The 21,560-nt window shown below is 39.8% G+C and overlaps 1 protein-coding gene across 3 annotated transcripts; it reads right to left on the reverse strand.

Moving 5' to 3' along the window:
• Positions 1–2,644: 2,644 nt before the first annotated feature.
• Positions 2,645–19,717, reverse strand: MAT2B (methionine adenosyltransferase 2B). 3 transcript variants are annotated; one of them, XM_033180361.1, is made up of 7 exons: positions 19,365–19,717; positions 10,353–10,547; positions 8,557–8,671; positions 8,231–8,383; positions 5,534–5,727; positions 4,580–4,693; positions 2,645–3,778 (listed from the first exon to the last, which is right to left on the reverse strand). In XM_033180361.1, exons 1-7 carry the CDS (start codon positions 19,392–19,394, stop codon positions 3,608–3,610), a joined length of 972 nt encoding a protein of 323 aa, XP_033036252.1. In that variant the 5' UTR covers positions 19,395–19,717; the 3' UTR covers positions 2,645–3,607. The 3 variants fall into 3 exon arrangements, with proteins under 3 accessions (XP_033036252.1, XP_033036251.1, XP_033036253.1); XM_033180360.1 differs by lacking the exon at positions 19,365–19,717 and adding an exon at positions 16,789–17,005; XM_033180362.1 differs by lacking the exons at positions 2,645–3,778; positions 19,365–19,717 and adding exons at positions 4,261–4,277; positions 16,789–16,899 and having other exon boundaries at positions 4,564–4,693.
• Between the last annotated feature and the right edge of the window lie 1,843 nt (positions 19,718–21,560).

Here is a 21,560-nt window from a genome sequence, read left to right on the forward strand (position 1 = left end):
ATAAACGCTGTGGAACAAGACTGGAATTGGGGCTATCGATGTCAACTTATGGTTTCTTATGCAAAGAAATGTGAAAAAGGTCAAAACCATGAAAGACAAACACTGAAGAAATGTTCCACCTTGAAGCTAAAGCAACATGGCGACACACAAGAGGAATTTTGGACTGCATAGACCTATCAAGGACAACTGGAACAACTGATGAAACGTGAATGGGATCCTATAAAATTGAATGGTAATTTCTTGATTATGATTACATTATGGGGTATGTAGATGTGTATCCTTATTTTTAGAAAATATACACTGAGGTTTATATACTAAGTGGGTGATGAAGCATCATTATCTTCAACCTATTCTTATATAGTTCAGTATACACATGTGGTCTGCATGTAGAAAGAAAATGATTGGGTAGATGTGCTTCACACTGACAACTGGGGCATCTGGAAAGGTAAATATAAGCATTCTTTTTTTTTTTTTTTTGAGACGGAGTCTCGGTCTGTCGCCCAGGCTGGAGTGCAGTGGTGCGATCTCGGCTCACTGCAAGCTCCGCCTCCCGGGTTCACGCCATTTTCCTGCCTCAGCCTTGTGAGTAGCTGGTACTACAGGCGCCTGCCACCTCGCCCAGCTAGTTTTTTGTATTTTTTAGTAGAGATGGGGCTTCACTGTGTTAGCCAGGGTGGTCTCGATCTCCTGACCTCGTGATCCACCCACATCGGCCTCCCAAAGTGCTGGGATTACAGGCTTGAGCCACCGCGCCCAGCCAATATAAGCATTCTTTACGCTATTGTGGCAACTTTTCTGCAATATTGCAATTTTTAAATGAAGTTTTAAAAAAAGGACATTCTTGGCCGGGCACGGTGGCTCATGCCTGTAATCCCAGCACTTTGGGAGACCGAGGTGGGTGGATCATGAGGTCAGGAGATCGAAACCATACTGGCCAACATGGTGACACCCCATCTCTACTAAACATATAAAAAAATTAGCTGGGTGTAGTGGTGCGTGCCTGTAATCCTAGCTACTCGGGAGGCTGAGGCAGGAGAGAATCGCTTGAACCAGGGAGTCGGAGGTTGCAGCGAGCTGAGATCACGCCACTGCACACCAGCCTGGCTATAGAGCAAGACTCCGTCTCAAAAAAAAAGGACATTCTTTATAATATACAACAAATTCCAAATGAAAAAAACTTCAGAGAATTGTATGTTATTCTTTGTGAGGGCGGAGAGTGAGAGCATGGACACGTGTGTTTTGTGATTACATTCTTCTATATGCAGAGTACCTCTAGAAACGTATGCAAGGAACTGATCTACATTGATTTCTTCCACAGATGAAAAATGGGTGGCTAGAGAAGAATTACACTTTCTACTCTCTGAAACTTAATTTTGCACTATATGAAATGTAGTAACTTAAAACAAAATGCTTTAATTTAGTGGTTGCCAAATGCGATGCCAGACTGGCAATCTTAGAACCACCTGGAAAACATCTAAAAATAAATTTATAGGCCTCAATTACCAAAATTTATGTCAGTAAGCCCACGGTAGGACCTGGGTATCAGTAAAATTTCCCCAGTTAATTTTCTCAGCCTACTCAATATGAAGATAAGAATAAAGAACTTTATTATGATATCCAGGCCAGGTGTGGTGGCTCACGCCTGTAGTGCCAACATTTCTGAGAGGCCGAGGTGGGTGGATTGCTTGAGGGCAGGAGTTCGAGACCAGCCTAGCCAACATGGCAAAGCCTCATCTCTACTAAAAATACAAAACTCAGCTGGGCGTGGTGACAGGCGCCTGTAATCCCAGCGACTTGAGTGGCTGAGGGAGGAGAATCGTGTGAACCCAGGAGGCGGCGGTTGCAGTGAGCTGAGAATGCACTACTGTACTCCAGCCTGGGTGACAGAGCGAGACCCTGTCTCAAAAAAAAAAAAAAAAAAAAAAACTTTATGATGATCTACTTCCACTTAATGAATAAATATACTTTCCCTTCCCTGAGATTTTCTTAACATTTATTTTCTCTAGGTTACTTTAAGAATACAGTATATAATACACAGAAGATAGAAATATGTTAATCGACTATGTTTATCAGTAAGGCTTCTGGTCAACAGGTTTTTACTAAGTATTTGGGGAGTCAAGAATTATAGTGGGCCGGGCGCGGTGGCTCAAGCCTGTAATCCCAGCACTTTGGGAGGCCGAGACGGGCGGATCACGAGGTCAGGAGATCGAGACCATCCTGGCTAACACGGTGAAACCTCGTCTCTACTAAAAGAATACAAAAAAAACTAGCCGGGCGAGGTAGCGGGCGCCTGTAGTCCCAGCTACTCGGGAGGCTGAGGCAGGAGAATAGCGTAAACCCGGGAGGCGGAGCTTGCAGTGAGCTGAGATCCGGCCATTGCACTCCAGCCTGGGTGGCAGAGCGAGACTCCGTCTCAAAAAAAAAAAAAAAAAAAAAAAAAAAAAAAAAAAAAAAAAGAATTATAGTGGATTTTAGACTGTGCAAGGTTGATGCTCCTAAACCCATACTGTTCAAGGATCAAATATATAATAAAACAAGATTATATAGCTATTAATTTTTAGTTAAAAAAAATCAGTTGGCACAAATAGATACAATATCTGTAACATTCTAGGATGGGGTGGTAGTTCATATTCTGGATCAAGTGTTAATTTTATTGTGTTTTATTTCAATATATATTAAACTATATTCTTTTGTATATATCAGATGTTACATTAGAAGAATGTAATTTTTAAAAATTAAAGCAACAAAAGAACAATTAGTTTAGAAGTTTGGTCCTTACATTTAAAAAGGTAAGTAAATACAAGAAAACTAAGCATTACATGCCAGCAGTACATATTTATTATTATTCACGAATAGTGAAAAGACTTACAAGGCCCATTATTATGAGTATAACCACACATATGAAATATCACTTAGCGGCGACATGGGATGAAAAGGACAGTTATATATTTATATTAAAAAAATACACGTTTGCATTCAACGTTTGCCTAGGAAAAAAATACATGTACACACGCTCTTTCAAGTGCTCCCCATAAACTGCTATAAAAGCAGGAAGCATCAAACTGTAGAAGTTCCAATATACATAACATGTTGAAATATCTCAAGCATAAAAACTGTACGTAACTTGCAAAAATAAAGTTCCTTTCTTCAAACATTTTGATCTGAGCTCAAGCAAAGCAAATAATGAACACCAATGATTTTTATACCATTTCCCACAATTTAAAATAATCAACATGAAAAGGTCAACAGCTTCAAAAATCCTGAAAACATATAGGTTATGAAAATGAACAATGCATTTCATCTGAAAAGTCTACAGCAGATCTGCTTCATCCTGGCTCTCAAATATTTAAGGATCATAATTTACTATACTCGAACTCCAAGTTTAGCCAGGACAAACAAAATGATAAAAAGAAAAATTACTGCAAACAGGGCAACATTGCCCTTTAGTTTCTTTAGACAATTTCACAAGTGCAAGAGCATCATTTACCTGAAAGATCCTAAGAGTCACAATTAAAGTACTCATACAAAACTATTTCCTTTGTTCTTTAAAAAGTGCCACATACTATACTTTTCATTAAAAAAAAAACAAAAACCCAACACAAATAAACTAATGAAAGACCGTTTGTCTCCATCTCTTGTCAATGAGGAAAGGCCAAAGTGATTCTTTGATTCCAATTCGAAATGGTGTTCGTTGGCCAATGCCCAAGGTCTCCAATTTGGAGCAGTCAAGCTGAGCATTTCTTGGACGTTGTGCTCCTAGGACAGGGCTGTCAGTAATCTTTAAAGAAAGATAAACAAAAAAATCAAAAGTAAGTGAAAGGTTATATTTGAGGGCTTTGTTCCCCCCGACCTTTTAATATGTATATATTTTTAAACACAGATGAGATCTCCCTCCACTGCCCAGGCTAGTCTCAAATTCCTGGGCTCAAGGGATCTTCCTGCCTCAGCCTTCGAAAGTGTTGGGATTACAGGCATGAGCCATTGGCGCCTGGCCATTTTGAAGTTTTATATTTGCTACTCATTTTTGCTCTTAGCGTAAGAAATCTGGTTTGATCGTCCCTGGAAAAATAAACCAAATGCCTGTCACGATCAAGACAATAATACATTTTCTACAAACTTCAATACTCATGATCTTCTCTATAGATGATAATTTCGAGAAAAGCAGCACTATGAAAAGCCAGCATACAAGCAAAGTTCACTTTGATTAGTACTGAGAAATGAAGTTACCCAACACAGCAATAATATATACCACAGCGATGGATCTAGAGAAGGTTTTTTTTTTTTTTTTTTTTTGAGACGGAGTCTCGCTCTGTCGCCCGGGCTGGAGTGCAGTGGCCAGATCTCAGCTCACTGCAAGCTCCGCTTCCCGGGTTCACGCCATTCTCCTGCCTCAGCCTCCCGAGTAGCTGGGACTACAGGCGCCTGCCACCTTGCCCGGCTAGTTTTTTGTATTTTTTAGTAGAGACGGGGTTTCACCATGTTAGCCAGGATGGTCTCGATCTCCTGACCTCGTGATCCACCCGTCTCGGCCTCCCAAAGTGCTGGGATTACGAGAAGGTTTTTAAAGCCATGTACTTACAGGTCTTAAGTGACTGCTGGGGAGGTTGAAGGCATCTGCAATTGCACACGCCATTTCATACTTAGTCATCTGTTCATTGCCAGACCAGTGAAAGGTTCCCTTAATTGATGGATCCTAAGAACAATGACACAATGAATTCAATAGTTTCAACGTTTTGAGTTGAGTAGGATAAGAGGTTTGACAAAAAAGCTTATTTAGAACAAGGTCCAGGCACTAAAACGCAACCCTCTTTTTCCGGAAAGCTCTCATCAAGGTATCTAAAATTGTTTCTACTAATACTCCCAGCAAAACACAAAAGAGCAATTTCTAGAATTTAAACCTTAAGAATTTTTAAAATAAAAAGGCTCCAGTTTTACTTAATTGGTGGGAATATAAAATGTGATTACAGATTTTTATGAAAACAGTCCAATTTAATGAGTATTTTTAATTACCCTAAAACAAAAACTTAATAGAACCATTCAAGTTGAGCTAAACTTTCTTAAATATTGTCATGTTATATATTACAAAATATAATTCTCATATATTAAAAAACTGTGGTCATCCTATTAATATTCTAAACTAAATCAGTCTCATCTGTCTTTGTATGGATATTATATTTAATACTAACTTTCTCAAATGTGCTGGGATTACAGGTGTGAGCCACCATGCCCAGCCCCCAAAGAGTACCTTCTTAACAGACATTAGGTGATTATTTTGAAGTTTTCTAACACTTTCCAATAAAAGAAATGATGGGGTCTATAGTACATAAGAAATAAATGTAGACAGAAGAGCATAATATTTTTATTCTTCAGGAATACAGTGTACTACATGTAAACCACTTTTACTTGGTCTAATAGTTTTAAAAAAGCACTTTTGGCTTTCACTCAGTAACACTCCAAGTATAACTATGAAAGTTCAAGCATGGAAAAGACAAAGTGGACCTTCGCTAACACAGGTCTCAGGAATCCTTCTTACCAGCATTCTCTTCTCTGCTAGCTGCCGGCACACAGTGGCCACATCTTTGACATGTGTGGGGAACCTCTGCTGCCAGTGATCCATGTTCGCTGACTTGTTGCTGAACTGCACTTTATCAAACATAACAGTCACAGCACTTTCTTCGAGCTTTTCAACTTCCCCATACAGAATAGGAATCCTCAAAACAGCAGCTCCTAGAGAAGAATAAAAGCAAGTATTTTAAAGCTGACTGGCTCTTATATTTTGATGTAAGATACAAGGGTATGGATTTAAATAATATCAAAGTAGAAACCTTGCCTTTTAATTACAAAAAAAAACATAATGACACAGCTCACTTGTGACAATGTAATGTAAAAATAGTCAAGGCCAGGCGCAGTGGCTCATGCCTATAATGCTAGCACTTTGGGAGGCCAAGGCAGAAGGATCACTTGAGGCCAGGAGTTCAAGATCAGCTCGGGCATCATAGCAAAAATCCGTCTCTACAAAAAATTAAAATGAAAATTAGCTGGGCAAGGTGACACATGCCTGTAGTCCCAACTACTTGGGAGGCTGAGTGAGGCAAGAGGATCTCTTGAGCCTGGAAGTTCGAGGCTGCAATGAGATATGACTGCAACACTGTACTCTAGCCTGGGCAACAGAGTGAGACCCTGCCTCAAAAATAAAATTAAAAACAGTCCAAGGCTGAGTGTGGTGGGGCTCATGCCTGTAGTTCCAGCACTTGGGATGCCAAGGCAGGAGGACTACTTAAGCCCAGGAGTTCAAGACCAGCCTGGGCAACATAGTGAGACCTCATCTCTACAAAATGTAAAAATATTAGCCATTCATGGTGGGAGGATCGCTTCAGCCAAGGAGGTCAAGACTATAGTGAGCTGTGTTCCACCGCACTCCAGCCCAGGCGACTGAGACCCTGTCTCAAAAAACAAAAAAGAAAAGTCAAAAACACATTTGCTAAGTATGTTCTGTCATTTGGACTAGTTTTTATATATAAAAATCCTACATTATTATGATCATTAAAAATAAAACCTATCATGACAACTAAATGCAATTAATAGTCTTTGGATGCTAGATTAAAAAACAAAAGCAATAAAGGACATTTTTGGCATAAATGAGAAAATTCTTAAATAGATTTGTATTTGATTACAGTATCATATTAATGTTAACTTTCCAATGTATGATAATTGCATTGTAATTATGTAAAGAACATTCTTGGTGTTAGAAGATAAAAGGTGAAGTATCTGGAGATGAAATTCAACTAATTATCAATGGGTCTGGCAAAAGCATACATATAAAACAAATGTGACAAAACATTAAAATGTGTGAATTTATGTGAAGGGTATATGAGCGTTCACATTAGTTTTACAACCACTCATTAATATTTAGATTATATAACGGTCCCTGCTGATGGTATACAATAGTTAACATTTTAACTGCAAATCAAACATTTTCTTTTACATTATATGACAAGAGAACTTAGATATTGCTATGGTTTGAATGTTTTTGTCCTCTCCAAAAATCCATGTTGAAACTTAATCCATGAAGCAACAGTGTTGGGAGATGGGGCATTTTGGGGGGTCTTTAGGTGGTCATCAGCGCTCTGCTCTCATGAATGGATCAATGCCATTATAAAAGGGCTTGAAGGAAGAAGCATATCCCTTTCTGCTCTTCTGCCATGTGAGAACACAGCATTCCTGCCCTCTTGAGGGCCAGAAAGAAGATCCTCACACCTTGATCTTGGACTTCTCAGCCTCTAGAACTGTGTGAAATAAATTTCTGTTCTTTATAAACTACCGAGTTGTTGGTATTCTGTTTTAGCAGCACGAAATAAACTGAGACAAATGTATTCAAGGATGATTTCGACAGAATAATTTGTAATACAAGAAAACTTTAAAAAAAACCTAAATGTCCGTTATTAAGGTATTCTATGCTAGGGCTGCTTCTCAAGGCCATAGTACAGTCTAAGGCACTAGTTTTAGTGCAGGGGCTCATTAAATTAAATTCTATGCAGCCACTGATAGGATTAAGATATCCCAGAGCTCACTCCACTTGTACTGAAATGCAAAGATGTTGAGGGAGAAAAAAACAGGTTATGAAACAACATGCACACATTTTTTGAAAATATGTAAAAATGCTTCCACACTTAATCACATTTGGTGTTTATCTGTCTAAGACAGCATTTATGAGAACTTTTATTCTTAGTAATTTTACATTTTTTCTAAGGAGTGTATACTTTTTATACAAGGAGATGTGTATTCTGCACAAACTCACATATAGGAAAAAAGAAACACCATACATGTAACAGAATGCTAACACATATAACAGAATACATAAAAACAAAATACATATACATATAACAGAATAACATACATATAAAAGAATACATATACATATAACAGAATATCTCACTCTATTATACTGCCCTGTTTTCTGAAAATAAGTTACACAAAAGCTTGCATTACCTGACTTGTTTTCTATGCACAAAGATGAATATGTAAACACTGATAGTGGAAACTGTCTTGAAGGATTCATAGTAGTTATCTCTTAGAATTTTTTATTTTTTGATTAAATATATTTTAATTTTTCTCTAATGAGTCATATTCACTGACTAACATTTTAAATTTAAAAACATTTATATGTATAGGTATAAAAGATTTTTAAAGTCTTCAAAAACAATCAGGGGCTAAAGAGATTACATCTTACCTAAATTGTTCTCCAGGACAGCCTTTTCTCCATCTAATTTTGTTTTGCCATACAAATTTAGGGGAGCTGGTACATCTTCCTCTCTGTAAGGTGGATTTGTTCCATCAAATACATAATCTGAGCTAATGTAGATGAGAAATGCTCCAGCAGCAGCTACAAAAAAAAGAAGACAAATCCATTAAATTTTTACATGACATTACTCTTTCATGGAATTTAGAATGGTTTTTCATGATATATAAAAACGAATAACCATCTACCAAACTTTAATTTTTAAAAACTCAGCAATCACTTATTATTTTATGAAAATTTTATAAAGTCATCATTACCTGCTTCCTTTGCTAAATTCCCGGAAGCATCCACATTAAGTTGAGAGGCAGCATCTGGCTGATTTTCTACAACATCTGGTCTTCTCTCTGCTGCACAATGAACTATAACATGGGGCTGGAAGTTAAGCATTGACGTCTTTTTAACTCAAAATAAAATGAAAGAGGTATTACAGCCTTCTTAAAATTAATTCAAAGAAAAATGTGCATTAAATCAACATTCCTTCAACTAAGAATAAATCATTATAATTTCTAACGTAATTCTGTCATGCTGCTTCTTTTCCCTGCAAGGTTCAAACTTAAAATATTTATAGGGGGCCGGGCGCGGTGGCTTAAGCCTGTAATCCCAGCACTTTGGGAGGCCGAGACGGGCGGATCACGAGGTCAGGAGATCGAGACCATCCTGGCTAATACGGTGAAACCCTGTCTCTACTTAAAAATACAAAAAACTAGCCGGGCGGCGAGGCGGGCGCCTGTAGTCCCAGCTACTCGGGAGGCTGAGGCAGGAGAATGGCGTAAACCCGGGAGGCGGAGCTTGCAGTGAGCTGAGATCTGGCCACTGCACTCCAGCCTGGGTGGCAGAGCAAGACTCCGTCTCAAAAAAAAAAAAAAAAAAAAAAATTTATAGGGACTGAAAAGAGTATTTCATAATATGTAGACACACACCAGAAAACAAACTGTCAACAACTGTATTTTTATTCTGTTGTGATGGCTCATGCATGTAATTCCAACACTTTGGGAGGCTGAGGTGAGAGGCTGCTTGAGGCCAGCAGTTCGAGATAAGACTGGGCAACATAGTGGTACTCGATCTCTACAAAAAAAATTAAAAATCAGCCAGGCGTGGTGGTATGAGCCTGTACTTTTAACTGTTGTGGAGGCTGAGGCAGAAGGATCACTTGAGCCAAGGCACTCAAGGCTATGGTGGGCTGTGATCGATCTATCGTACTCCACACGCTGGGCGACAGAGTGAGACCCCATTTGAAAATAAAACAACCGTGTTTCTAGGCTGGGCGTGGTGGCTCAAACCTATAATCCCAGCACTTTGGGAGGCTGAGGAGGGCGGATCACTTAAGGTCAGGAGTTCGAGACCAGCCTGGCCAACATGGTGAAACCCCATCTCTACTAGAAATACAAAAATTAGCCAGGTGTGGCTGCGCAGACCTGTAGTCTCAGGTACTCAGGAAGCTGAGGCAGGAGAACTGCTTGAACCCTGGGAGGCGGAGGCTGCAGTGAGCTGGAACTCCACCAATGCACTCCAGTCTAGGGAACAGAGCAAGACTACATCTCAAAAACAAAAACAAAACAGATTAAAACAAAAGTGTTTCTAAATCAAAACAAGTTTTATCCCCCAATTTGGACAGGAGGAAAGAGCTATCATTAATGCAATTAACATGATTTAAATATCCAATAAATCCATGTCAAAGGAATAATAGTATCAGTGATACCAAAAACCTGACCCTGCTTCCTTAGCTCTAAAAAAAAAAAAAACTATTTTGCAGTGTTGTGAGGTTTACAGTAACATCTGAAAACCATCTGCAGAGAAAGTATTACTTAGAAGGCACTCTATAAACATTAAGCTTTTTACAAAATACTTATTTGTCTTTGTCAACGTGTCAAAATTTAACTTTAAGGATTATATGTGCCATGTCATACTAAATGAAAAAAATGCTACTGCATAATAGGTTATAGCTTTAGAGCTTTCAAGCATAGTAATTTCTTTGAGAGCAAGGATATTTTCTATATCATCCAGACAATTCTTAATATTGTTCATGTATACGTTAAAATAACCTAAATCATACCTGAAAATCATGAATGATGTGATGAACTGCATTAGAATCCAACAGATTAACCTGTTCAAATTTTGGTCTTGCTCTTCTAAAACCACAGCCAACAGCATGCCAATTATTCTGCTGAAATTCTTTGTGTACAGCTCTGCCAAGAAGCCCAGTGGCACCAGTAACCAGAACCCTCCTATTAGGGATGTTAACTTCCTCCTAAAAGGTGAAGGCGAAAGAAAGAGTTACTAACTTTGAAAATAATTCTCTCAAATAAATTAGTCACCATCGTTGTTCCCTCAATTTCTTAATTCTACATATTTTGGTTTATGTCCCATATCTGCAAGCCAATTCTAAGGTTAAGTTAGAGCCGGGCACCAGGCTCACACCTGTAATTCCAACACTTTGGGAATCCGTTGGGCCCAGGAGTTTGAGACCAGTGCCTGGGTAACATAGTGAGACCCTGTCTCAATACAAAAAAAAAAAGTAAAAATATACTTTATATTTATAAAAATAAATTTTTAAAATAAAAAAACAGAAAACACACTTAAAAATGTAATAAATAAAGTTAGAACAATGATTAATCAAACCATACAAAACACTGTATCCCGTAAGAAAAAGTTTTTGCCATGCATGGTGGCTCAAGCCTTTAATCTCAGCACTTTGGGAAGCCAAGGCGGATGGATCACCCGAGCCCAGGAGTTCGAGACCAGTCTGGGCAACATGGTGAAACCCCATTCTTACAAAAGAAAAAAAAAAAGCAAAAATTAGCTGAGCTACAGGTGGTGCATGCCTGCAGTCCTAGCTACTTGGGAGGCTGGGGTGGGAGGATCACTTGGGCCTGGGAGATCGAGGCTGTAATAAGCAAAGATCATGACATGCACTACAGTCTGGGCGACAGAGTGAGACCCCGTTTCAAAAAAAAAAAATTTGTTTTTAATTAAAAAAAAGTTATAATCTTTCCCAAGGAAAAGAACACAAGATGATATGCAAGGAATTATGTAGATTTATATTTCCTATGTTAACAGAAAATCCTAGTTTTATGATTGACAATGCCCAAATGAATAAACAGCAACTTTTTTTATACTTTTGCTCCAAGTACCTAAATAGTAAATATTACATTTTTCAGTTTATAAGACTTTACAATTTGTCTTGCTCCTATAGATATGACCGAAGGTGCTCTGAGTATCTAGAGAGAAATGTGTTTTAAGTTTACCTATTTTAAGGCCTGATTAGTATTTGGGTCAAATCTGCCAATATATTTACAAGCTGACATTTCTGGTCTTCAGATTTTAATCCCAAATGTTCTTTCAAGTCTCATGTTCATTCAAGTCTCAATGATTTATCATACGTTGATGGACCCAAGGTAGAGAATTAATCAACATTTCAAAGGAATTTAGGAGGAGGAAAAAAAACTTGGTCCTTACAACACTTAAATGCTTTCTAAGTTTAACCAAATTGGTAAATGTTCCTTAGTTAACCCTAAATTTACCTACATAGAATAGTTAAAATTGGCCAGGCACAGTGGCTCATGCCTGTAATCTCAGTACTTTGGGAGGTCGAGCTGGGCAGATCACCTGAGGTCGGGAGTTCAAGACCAGCCTGGCCAACATGGTGAAACCCCACCTCTTCTAAAAATACAAAAAATTAGCCAGGCGTGGTCGCAGGTGCCTGTAATCCCAGCTACTCGGGAGGCTGAGGCAGGAGAATTACTTGAACCTGGGAGGCAGAGGTTGCAATGAGCCAAGAGCGCGCCACTGCACTCCAGCCTGGGTAACAAGAGCAAGACTCCATCTCCAAAAAAAAAAGCTAAAATTAATAAACACAAAGGATAAGAAAAAATATTTTAAGCAGATCTGTGTTGCTACTGTGAAACAAATAAATTCTTACACACAGAAATGAAAAAGAACCACTATTTAGGAAACAATTTAAATTCTATGTTTCCAAGCACAGTTCCAAAAATGTCCCTTCTTCCCAAGACGGGTAACACCGAATTTCCCACCAGGATCTTGAATAAAGTCAACTTTTACTATTAAAAAAAAAAAAACAGTTATTTTATCTCAAGAGTTGTTATAGTCATCTAATTCTGAGCTATCAAAAACTTTAAATACATATACAGTACCAAAGACCATTTAAAGCCCTTAGCTCAATTAAATTACTCAGCCGAATACATACATAAAAAAAAAAAGACACCAAAATCAAGTATTTCTAGCATATCAAAAACCTAAAATGAAAAGACTAACAGGGAAAGATAGTATAAAGGTAAATTCTTAGGATTATTTTTCCTTAGTTCAACCAATTTCAAGACATTTTAAAAGTTGAAAGCAATTTCCTTCAGGCTGCGTTGCAAAACTTGGCTCTAAACCAATTGATCTATGAAAACAAGGATTTCAGCCAACAAAATATTTTCTTTGAAATTTGGCAAGAAAACAGCTCTACAAAGATTGAACTGTAAAGAGGAGAAAACATGCCAAGTCTAGTACAGATACAACAGACAAAACAATTTACACAGGGTAAATACTGTAAAGATTCCTGAAAAAATACTATAAAAGAGATAATTTGGTTTCTTCCGAGTTTCTCACTTTTTTAGTTCACTGTAGGGAAGCAAAGGAACAGGTAACCACAGTTCCTAAGGTCAGTGGTTCTCAGGTTTCAGTGTGGATCACAATCACCTGGAGGGCTTTTAGATCACAAAGGTCTGGGGTGGGACTTGATAATTTGCAATCCCAACAAGTTCCAACAAGTGATGCTGATCATTGTGATTTGGAGACTGCACTTTGAGGACTAGGGTACTCTGAACTCCAGGAAAGTTCAAAGCTTTCATAAAAATCTGTTTCTCTTATACAAGCAAAACAAAAAGTGCCATCTACCTTTCTCAAAATGACAACAGTATCTTTCCCCCTTAAAAAAGAAAACTTGAAATAGAAGCCAAAGCATTATACAATCCACAAAAGTTACTAAACAGTGAATTAAGATCTGGGTACTTCACTGATTCTGTGAAGTACACTTGTTTCATTTTAACATCTCTGTTAAATGAATTAAAACAAAAAATCTTAAGAACTGTCATAGTTTGGCAGTATTTTCTGCTAACTTAGTGCAACTTAAATAAGAGCCCAGATGATCTTATTATAATTAAGAGCATTTTGGAGCTGATGCAGTGTTAAGTATAGAGAAGAATAAGGCTCTTTAGGGAATATAATAGGCTTAACTTAAAAAAGGAAGTGGAGTTGCAGGAGAAAATGCAACTTTATATCCTTATACCCCTAGGTTACTATGTAAGGCCTCCAGTGCGCCCCCGGCCTATTCATGTTAATTTTCAAACAGAATGCTGTGCAGTATCATTTCCATTTCAGTAAATGCTTGCACTTCAGATCCTCACTCTTAATAAAAATCTTCAGCACTGACATCTGACCGCTGGGTACTGTACACTGTTTCATATTTTTTAAAGGTAATTGTAGGTAATCTCAGCTACTCAGGAGGCTGAGGCAGGAGAATCGCTTGAACGCGAGAGGTGGAGGTTGTAGTGAGCTGAGATTGCACCATCGCACTCCAGTCTGGGGAACAAGAGCGAGACTTCGTCTCAAAAAAACAAACAAAAAAGAAAACTAACATGTTATATGAGTATATAATCATAGTTAGTTGTTTTTGTTTTTTTAATAACAGCAGTTTGAGGCCAGGTGCCATGGCTCACACTTGTAATCCCAGTACTTTGGGAGGCCAAGGTGGGCGGATCACCTGAGGTCAGGGGTTCAAAACCAGCCTGGCCAACATGGTGAAACCCTGTCTCTACCAAAAATACGAAAACTAATCTGGCATGGTGGTGGGCGCCTAAAATCTCAGCTACTTGGGAGACTGAGGCAGGAGAATCGCTTGAACCCTGCAGGCAGAGGTTGCAGTGAGCAAAGATTGAGCCACTGCACTCAACTGGGCGACAGAGCAAGAAGGGAAAAAAAAAAAAAAAAAAAAGCTTGTTACAAAAGGTATTTCCAAAGCGAGAAACAAGAAGTCCGGTGTTAAAGGTTTTGTCTACAGTAAAAAAGCTGGAACCAGAACCTGAGTCTTCTTGCTTCTCTGGTCAAGTCAAATACACTGCATTTTGTCTCAATCCTTTGAACTAATATTTGGTTTCATGAATGATTACAGTTTTATCTGTTCTGCCACAAACTGGTGTTAAGAAGTTATTCTATCTCTACTGATCTAATTCCTCATTGGTACATGGGGGAGGCATTTAGACAAAATGACTAAGGCTCTTTGAGCTTTAAACTTCTACATTTCTAACAGTTTCCATATTATTCCTACCACAAGGAGTCCGAATAGTTTCGTTTAGTTAAACAAGGTAACTTTTCCTCTGAATAAGCATTACTCCGAAATTTAAAATATGCCAAACAAATATCTCTATTTTTGAGCTCCTATATAAACAGTACTCTGCCTCTTACACTGTTTTGTTGGGGCTTTTTGGTTTGTTCTTTAGAAAAAGAAATATCCCTCTAAAAACTACTTTGGACCTGCACTCCATAAATTATTTTAGCTGTGCACAAGGAAGAAATGGCTAAACACTTTAAGAAACTCAGAATGAAAGAACAAAATGCTATCTAGTTCACTCAAGGCACAATAAAGAGTTGATAATACTTTGCCTGAAGTCTACTTTTTCTCAACTTTTATTATATGGGGGAAAGTAGATCTAGTATCAGTTTAAGTTACTGTAAACGTATCTTCCTCTTATTGTCTAAACTTTGAAGTACGGAATTCAACCACTCCAAGGGACCAGATTTATGGACACCAAAAAAACATTTCTTGAAAAATTAAATACATATAAATAAATGTGGAGCTACTGTTATTATTCTATCTAATCGAATGATACCAAATTGTATAGGTAATGGGAGATATATGGCTCTTTCCGAATGGTCCAACACAGTTCTCTGCGACAGTGATTTCTACTGTAGCACACTCGCATTAATGTCTACTAAAAAATGCCTAGAAAAGTAAAGAATGGACTATTACTAATATGTGGAAGGGGGCTTCCCTAAAAAGTAAATGCCTTGTCGTTTTTGGAAACTTTAAAACTTGGCACAGTTTCATGTTTATTTTTTAATTCCCCAGAAACAGACCTTTTAAGTAAACATTACTGAGATATACTTTTTAAGATTCTCTAACTACTTAGGTGGGACTGGTCTAACTCCTACTGTGACCCTACTGTGCCCCACAGACAGTATTACTAACAGGAACCACTCTAGGCTGCTTCTCTAACATTAACTATGAGACAGTTCTCGTTCTCATGAGTCAGTAAGCTTTAATTCTACAGGTTTTGACAGCAGTAAGTCTGTGCCAAGCTCTTCGTTGTTTCATTTTTAATGAAGGAAAACACGAAAAGCTATTTTCATTTTTATACTGAACTTCTTTCTGTGAAAGTAGATTAAGCTTTATATGCACACGTACACCGAATGCATACATATAAATGTAAACATACAATACGTAACATGCACTCAGCACCGTCTGGAGGACCTACCAACATAGAGGTTTAACAAACCATTTATCTTAACTTTACCCTCAAAGAACCAACGTGATTTGAAAACCCTAAACCCTAAGTACATTTGGAAGCACGAAGACTGCATTAACAAAAACAGCCATCTCCTATATTCTCTCTTCTCTCCAAAAGACATGGTCTGGGCATTAGCAGTGTTCTTATCCCCAGGGTTGGATATGTTCTGTTGTCAGATTAATGCTGGAAGCCGTTAAGTGGAATGGAACAAGATGGGGCGGGGGTGCGAGGGGCACCAGAGATGGATCTTCCAATCATCATCATAACCTTCCTTCAGGGTAACTCCGTAGTGGTTCAAAGCCCCAGACAGTCACACAAACCTGTATCTGAAATCCAGGCTCCAACCTTACGGAATGAACGTGGGCCAATGTCTCACCCTCTATGCCTGTTTTCTCATCTCTAAAATGAGGCAATAACAGTATCTCACAGTGGATGATTAAAGTAAAGCCCTTCAAGCGCATAACCGTGCTGAGAACTTAGAGTTCAGTAAGTTGTCATCTCCAGCACTGTTATTTGTGTGAAGTCACCTTTTCCTGTTCTTTCTCAAACCTACGAACTTGTAAGATCGAGGAATACGAACCAAAGATGAAGAAACGGGGAAAAACAAAATCAAAACAGAAACAACTCTGAAAAACCTCTTTGTTGTCAGGAGCAGAGACTGAACTCGAAAGTAAAACCTCCACCTACTTGCTTCCTGCCGCAGTGGCTGGAAGAAAAAAAAACACTGACCCGTGTGCGCCGAGATAAACAAACTCGGTGGCGCCACCCTCGGATCCGGGGCTGGGAGGGTGGCAGTGAGACCACTCCCTGCCGGAGGCTCTGACCCGGGCGGAATATGCCTTGAAAGCCGCCCGAGCCCCGGCGGCTTGTCCCCCTCGGCGACCCCGCTCCCACCGGAGACGCCCAGGCCGACTCCCTCACCTCCACCAGCCGGCAGCTCCCGGGAACAAAGTGTATAGAGAGCTCTTTCTCCCGCCCCACCATGCCCGCCGTCTTCACGCCGCAGCCTCACCGGCCGCCACCTCCTCCAACCCAGGATCGACGCGGGCCTCAGCTCAGACGCCCTCGGCCCGCCTTCCCTAGGCCCAGAACGACCCCGCTCGCCGCTTCCGGCTTCCGCTGCCATAGCCGCGCCCGTTGATTGGCCACGTTCTGCCGACGCCCCAGAAAGAGGAAGGGCACGCGCGGTCCGCCCCCAGCCCACGCGCCGGTGGTTAAAGCTACACACAAAAGAAAGGCCCTGACCTTAGGCAGTGAATTCAGGTTTTGTTTCGGAGATTTTATTTGTGTGCTTTTTCGTCTACTTTTTTTCTATTTTTTCTTGACTCGGGAAAAGATTGAACTGGATCGCTTTGAGTTTCAAGTTTGCAGACTGCTTAGTGCATGAGGATCGACTGAGCAACACAAAGTAGAAAGAAAGCATTTTAAAGTCATGGGGGCGGGGGCGGAGGTGGGTAGAGCATAATGGACACATCTCTAGAGCCCTAGGTGTGGGTTTTAAAGATTTAGAAAAAGACAAGGAATAAAAAGAAAAGGGTTGGCGTCTGAGCCATTTGTCTTCCTGGATGCTTAAAAAAAGAAAAAACCTGTGTGTGAGATTTCAAAAATGTAAAACTATTTTTAATTAAAAATAAAAAGTTGTGGGGGAAAGGAAGATGAACTACTTAGGTACCTCTTCAAAATGCAGGTCCTTGGACTTTACCCATAATTACATAAGGAGAAACGAGCCCGGGGTCCGGCTTCTTAAGGGGTTTAACCAGAATCAAGCCCACCCTTTGAGAAACACCGCCTCGGGAACTGCAGGATTGGGCCACGCGAGCCCAGCCTTGGTAAGCACCGAGAATTTAAGCAGCAGCGTGTAATGCTGGGCGTTCTACCACCTTTTAAAAGTCAATCAGCCCTAAGTGCTGATGCCGACTTATTTCCCTTCCAGTTCAAAATCGCAAAAAGTTCCCACCCGGGTCGGACGCCTGTGAAATTTATGCAGATGTTCTCACTCATAGGTGGGAACTGAACAATGAGATCACTTGGACTCGGGAAGGGGAACATCACACACTGGGGCCTATCATGGGGAGGGGGGAGGAGGGAGGGATTGCTTTGGGGAGTTACACATGATATAAACGTTATGCACATGTACCCTAGAACCTAAAGTATAATAAAAAAAAAAAAAAAAAAAAAAAAAAGAAAAAAGCTCAGCTTATATATAAAAAAAAAAAAAAAAAAAAAAAAAAAGAAATTTATGCAGAAAGTAAACCCTGGCACAGGCCGTGTAGGATTTGCCAACTTTGCACCGAATAGTCCAACGGTTCTTGTGTGCCCAGGATAGCAAGCTCTAAACGTCGCCCACAAACGTGACCACTGCTTGGATTTTCCTAGGGCCTTTCCCCGTCTCCTAATCCTTTTTGGTTTATTTTCAAACTAAAGACTAAGCAGCCTTTTAAAGGAGTTTTTCCACGTCAGAACACCGTGACTTTCCTTTCTCCCCCACCCCCAACAAAAACTCATTTCCTCATTTGTGTAAACGTAAGTTTCTCTAGAACAGTAATCGAAGACAGCCTGAGGTTTCTTATTTTCCGATTTTTTTTTTTAATACAGGCTATTACTGTTCATCAGTTTAGCATTATTTAGGGAATCCTTGAGGACTGCCCCATCGCTAAACAAGTATAATCCGGCGACAACAAAGAAGAGGGCGGGAGGAGGGCCGGGGGAGCAGCCAAGATCATCTTAATACTCCTCTCTTAAAAACTGGGAATTCGGTTTAAAGTTTCTAGTCGCAACACATGATGTAATCTTACCTTTCTATGGGAGAAAAGAAAACTAATTCTTCCTTCTTCAACGAGAAAAAGGTTTAAGGGCAAGCATATGCAATTAGCATTCTGATTCTCAGAGCAGCCTAGCCTTGAGGAACAGAAAGTTTAACTTGGCTGCTTTTGAGAATCTGACTTGATACTTTCCCCGTAAAAGTTGGGTACAGTTCTAGGGGCATATGTTTGGATATGGTTTTTAATCATTTTCTTTAATGATGGTAGGGTCTATGCGAATCAAACGCCATTCTTACATAGACAATGTACAACTTGGTGTGGTGGTGAAGTATATATATTTAAAGAGAGCAGCCTGAAACTAAAAGTTATGTTAGCAGATTAAATTAATACAAAGACAAAGAACATCTGGAACACACAACTACAGAGAGAAACCTTATTTATGTAGAAACTTTATATACATAATTGCATTTAAAATGGTAAATGAAACTGCAATTCTGTCTTGCATTTTACTCTTGTCAGCTAATGAGACTTAGCTGAGTTCTTCATAACCTGGTTCTCTAGGTCAGTAACTAAAGTTGGCTTATTCTTCCTTGTCCCGAGGTTGTTTTAAGGAAATGAATGACACCCGTTTCTATTTTCTTTACACAACAATTGTTTTTAGCAGGCGTTCACTGGAATGCTTTTAAAGCATCTCTTACTCTAGAATGCTTCATTTCTTGAATTGCTAGTTCTTACCTGCTCCATGTCCTCTGGCATTTCAGGCATGACTCCAGAATTATTTCAGGAGAGCAGATACGGGATGGGTCTTAGCCTCTGCCTTCTCTTGCTGGGTCTTTGTTCGCTGCTGCCTGCAGAGAGCGCAGGCACGCCAAAACGTGAGGCGCAGCTTCACTTGACCTTTTAAATTAGCATTTTGATTCCGATCCCGGAATCTCGTGCAGTTTTCCCACATGGCAGTAAGCTGGTAGCTGATTCCCCGTGGTAGTCTCGAAAATACCCAATGAGAAGTTTCATGTTTAATTGCCAGTCAAGCCTGGGTCTATTTGCAAAACTATTTGGTAGAACTGTTTAACAAAAACAAAAACAAAAACCCAACAACTTCCTGTCAAGACTGGTTGTAGTTTTCTCTTGCGGAAGAAGAGTGAGCCACGCTTTTGGAAAGCACACAGATCATGCAGTTGATTCCTCTTCTAAAAGGCACAGTTTTCTGTCATTTTATTTAGTTATATCTTATTGCAACAGATTATGTTTAGGAAAATTCTGCAGTGCTTTCCCTTCCCAGTGCTTTTTAATTATTTCAAAGGAGAGTAAAAGGCGGTGGTGGTAACAGCACGCAAGAAGTAAAATGCAACGGGTCATTTCCATTAATACTACGCTGCCCTCTGAGGAAATGGTAGATGGAGTGAACTTAAGTTTCACAAAGCATTAAGGACTTTTAGATAAGTGATTTCCAAACCCGCCTGCACCACAGAACCTAAGAAATGAAATCATTCTCTAGGAGCGAAGCCCAGTAATCTGTTTTCGAAGACTTTGAAGGGTAATGAATGTGCTCAGTGAGCTTTTGCATCGCTATTCTGGATTATGGCTCTGTACCAATTTAAGAACATCAAAAATTGCCTTTCGAATTGAACTAAAAGAATCATCTAACTTTTAATGTTATATTCATTTAGAGCACACAGCACATGGTAAACTCTAAGAGGCATTCAGAGAAATCTATTAATATAAATTATGAAGAATTGTGTTGTGTGTTTGCATTTGTGAACAAATGTGAACCTGAAAAAGCCAGTCTTTCAAGATGGATCCCAAGTGGCTAACTGGGCATAATGTATTTATTTTTATTGTTTCAAGACAGGGTCTCCCTCTGTCACCCAGGCTGGAGAGCAGTGGTGCCATCACAGCTCACTGCAGCCTGGAACTCCTGGGCTGCACGTAGTTCTACAGCCTCAGCCTCCCAAGCAGCTAGGCGTGCACAACCACAACCAGCTAATTAAACAAATTGTTTTTTGTGTTTAGAGACAGGGTCTTGCTATTGGGACGGGAAATCTCTCTCTCTCTCTCTCTCTATATATATCTGAAAAGAACTAATATTCAGAGCAATTAACTCCTACAACTCGATAATTTAAAAAAAAAGTTCTAAAATGGACAGAAAATTTTATTTTATTTTTTTTTTGAGACGGAGTCTCACTCTGTCGCCCGGGCTGGAGTGCAGTGGCCGGATCTCAGCTCATTGCAAGCTCCGCCTTCCGGGTTCACGCCATTCTCCTGCCTCAGCCTCCCGAATAGCTGGGACTACAGGCGCCCGCCACCTGGCCCGGCTAGTTTTTTGTATTTTTTAGTAGAGACGGGGTTTCACCGTGTTAGCCAGGATGGTTTCGATCTCCTGACCTCATGATCCGCCCGTCTCGGCCTCCCAAAGTGCTGGGATTACAGGCTTGAGCCACCGCGCCCGGCCAGACAGAAGTTTTTAACAGACACTTGTCATGTCAGACCTCTATTGACTCCAACAGGAGTGGCATCATGTATGAAAGGTTGAAGAAAAGACCCAGAGACAGTGAACCAGATATAGGGTTTATTGAGGGAACTTAAATACAAGGACAGTCCAGTGGCAGTGGGCTGGACAGGAGAACCACTGCTGTTTGTAAAAAGTATGGTTTATATAGCATTTTCCACCTAGCAACCTCCATTTAACCCATAACAAAGGGCCTCCATCACCTGTACAGCTTGTGTTGCAAGGGATGAACCGGGGCTCAGATGTCCTCCATAGATAAGGAGTGAATATTCGCCTTGGCCATTCCTGGATTCCTTAGCTCCAGACTCCAAGCACACATTCTTTAGATGTCCTCCATAGATAAGGAGTGAATATTCGCCTTGGCCATTCCTGAATTCTTTAGCTCCAAGCATACATTCTTCTTAGACCACAGGGTCATTCTC

The sequence above is a fragment of the Trachypithecus francoisi genome, unplaced genomic scaffold (assembly GCF_009764315.1).
Source record: "Trachypithecus francoisi isolate TF-2019V2 unplaced genomic scaffold, Tfra_2.0 Lachesis_group2, whole genome shotgun sequence".
Lineage (NCBI taxonomy): Eukaryota > Metazoa > Chordata > Mammalia > Primates > Cercopithecidae > Trachypithecus > Trachypithecus francoisi.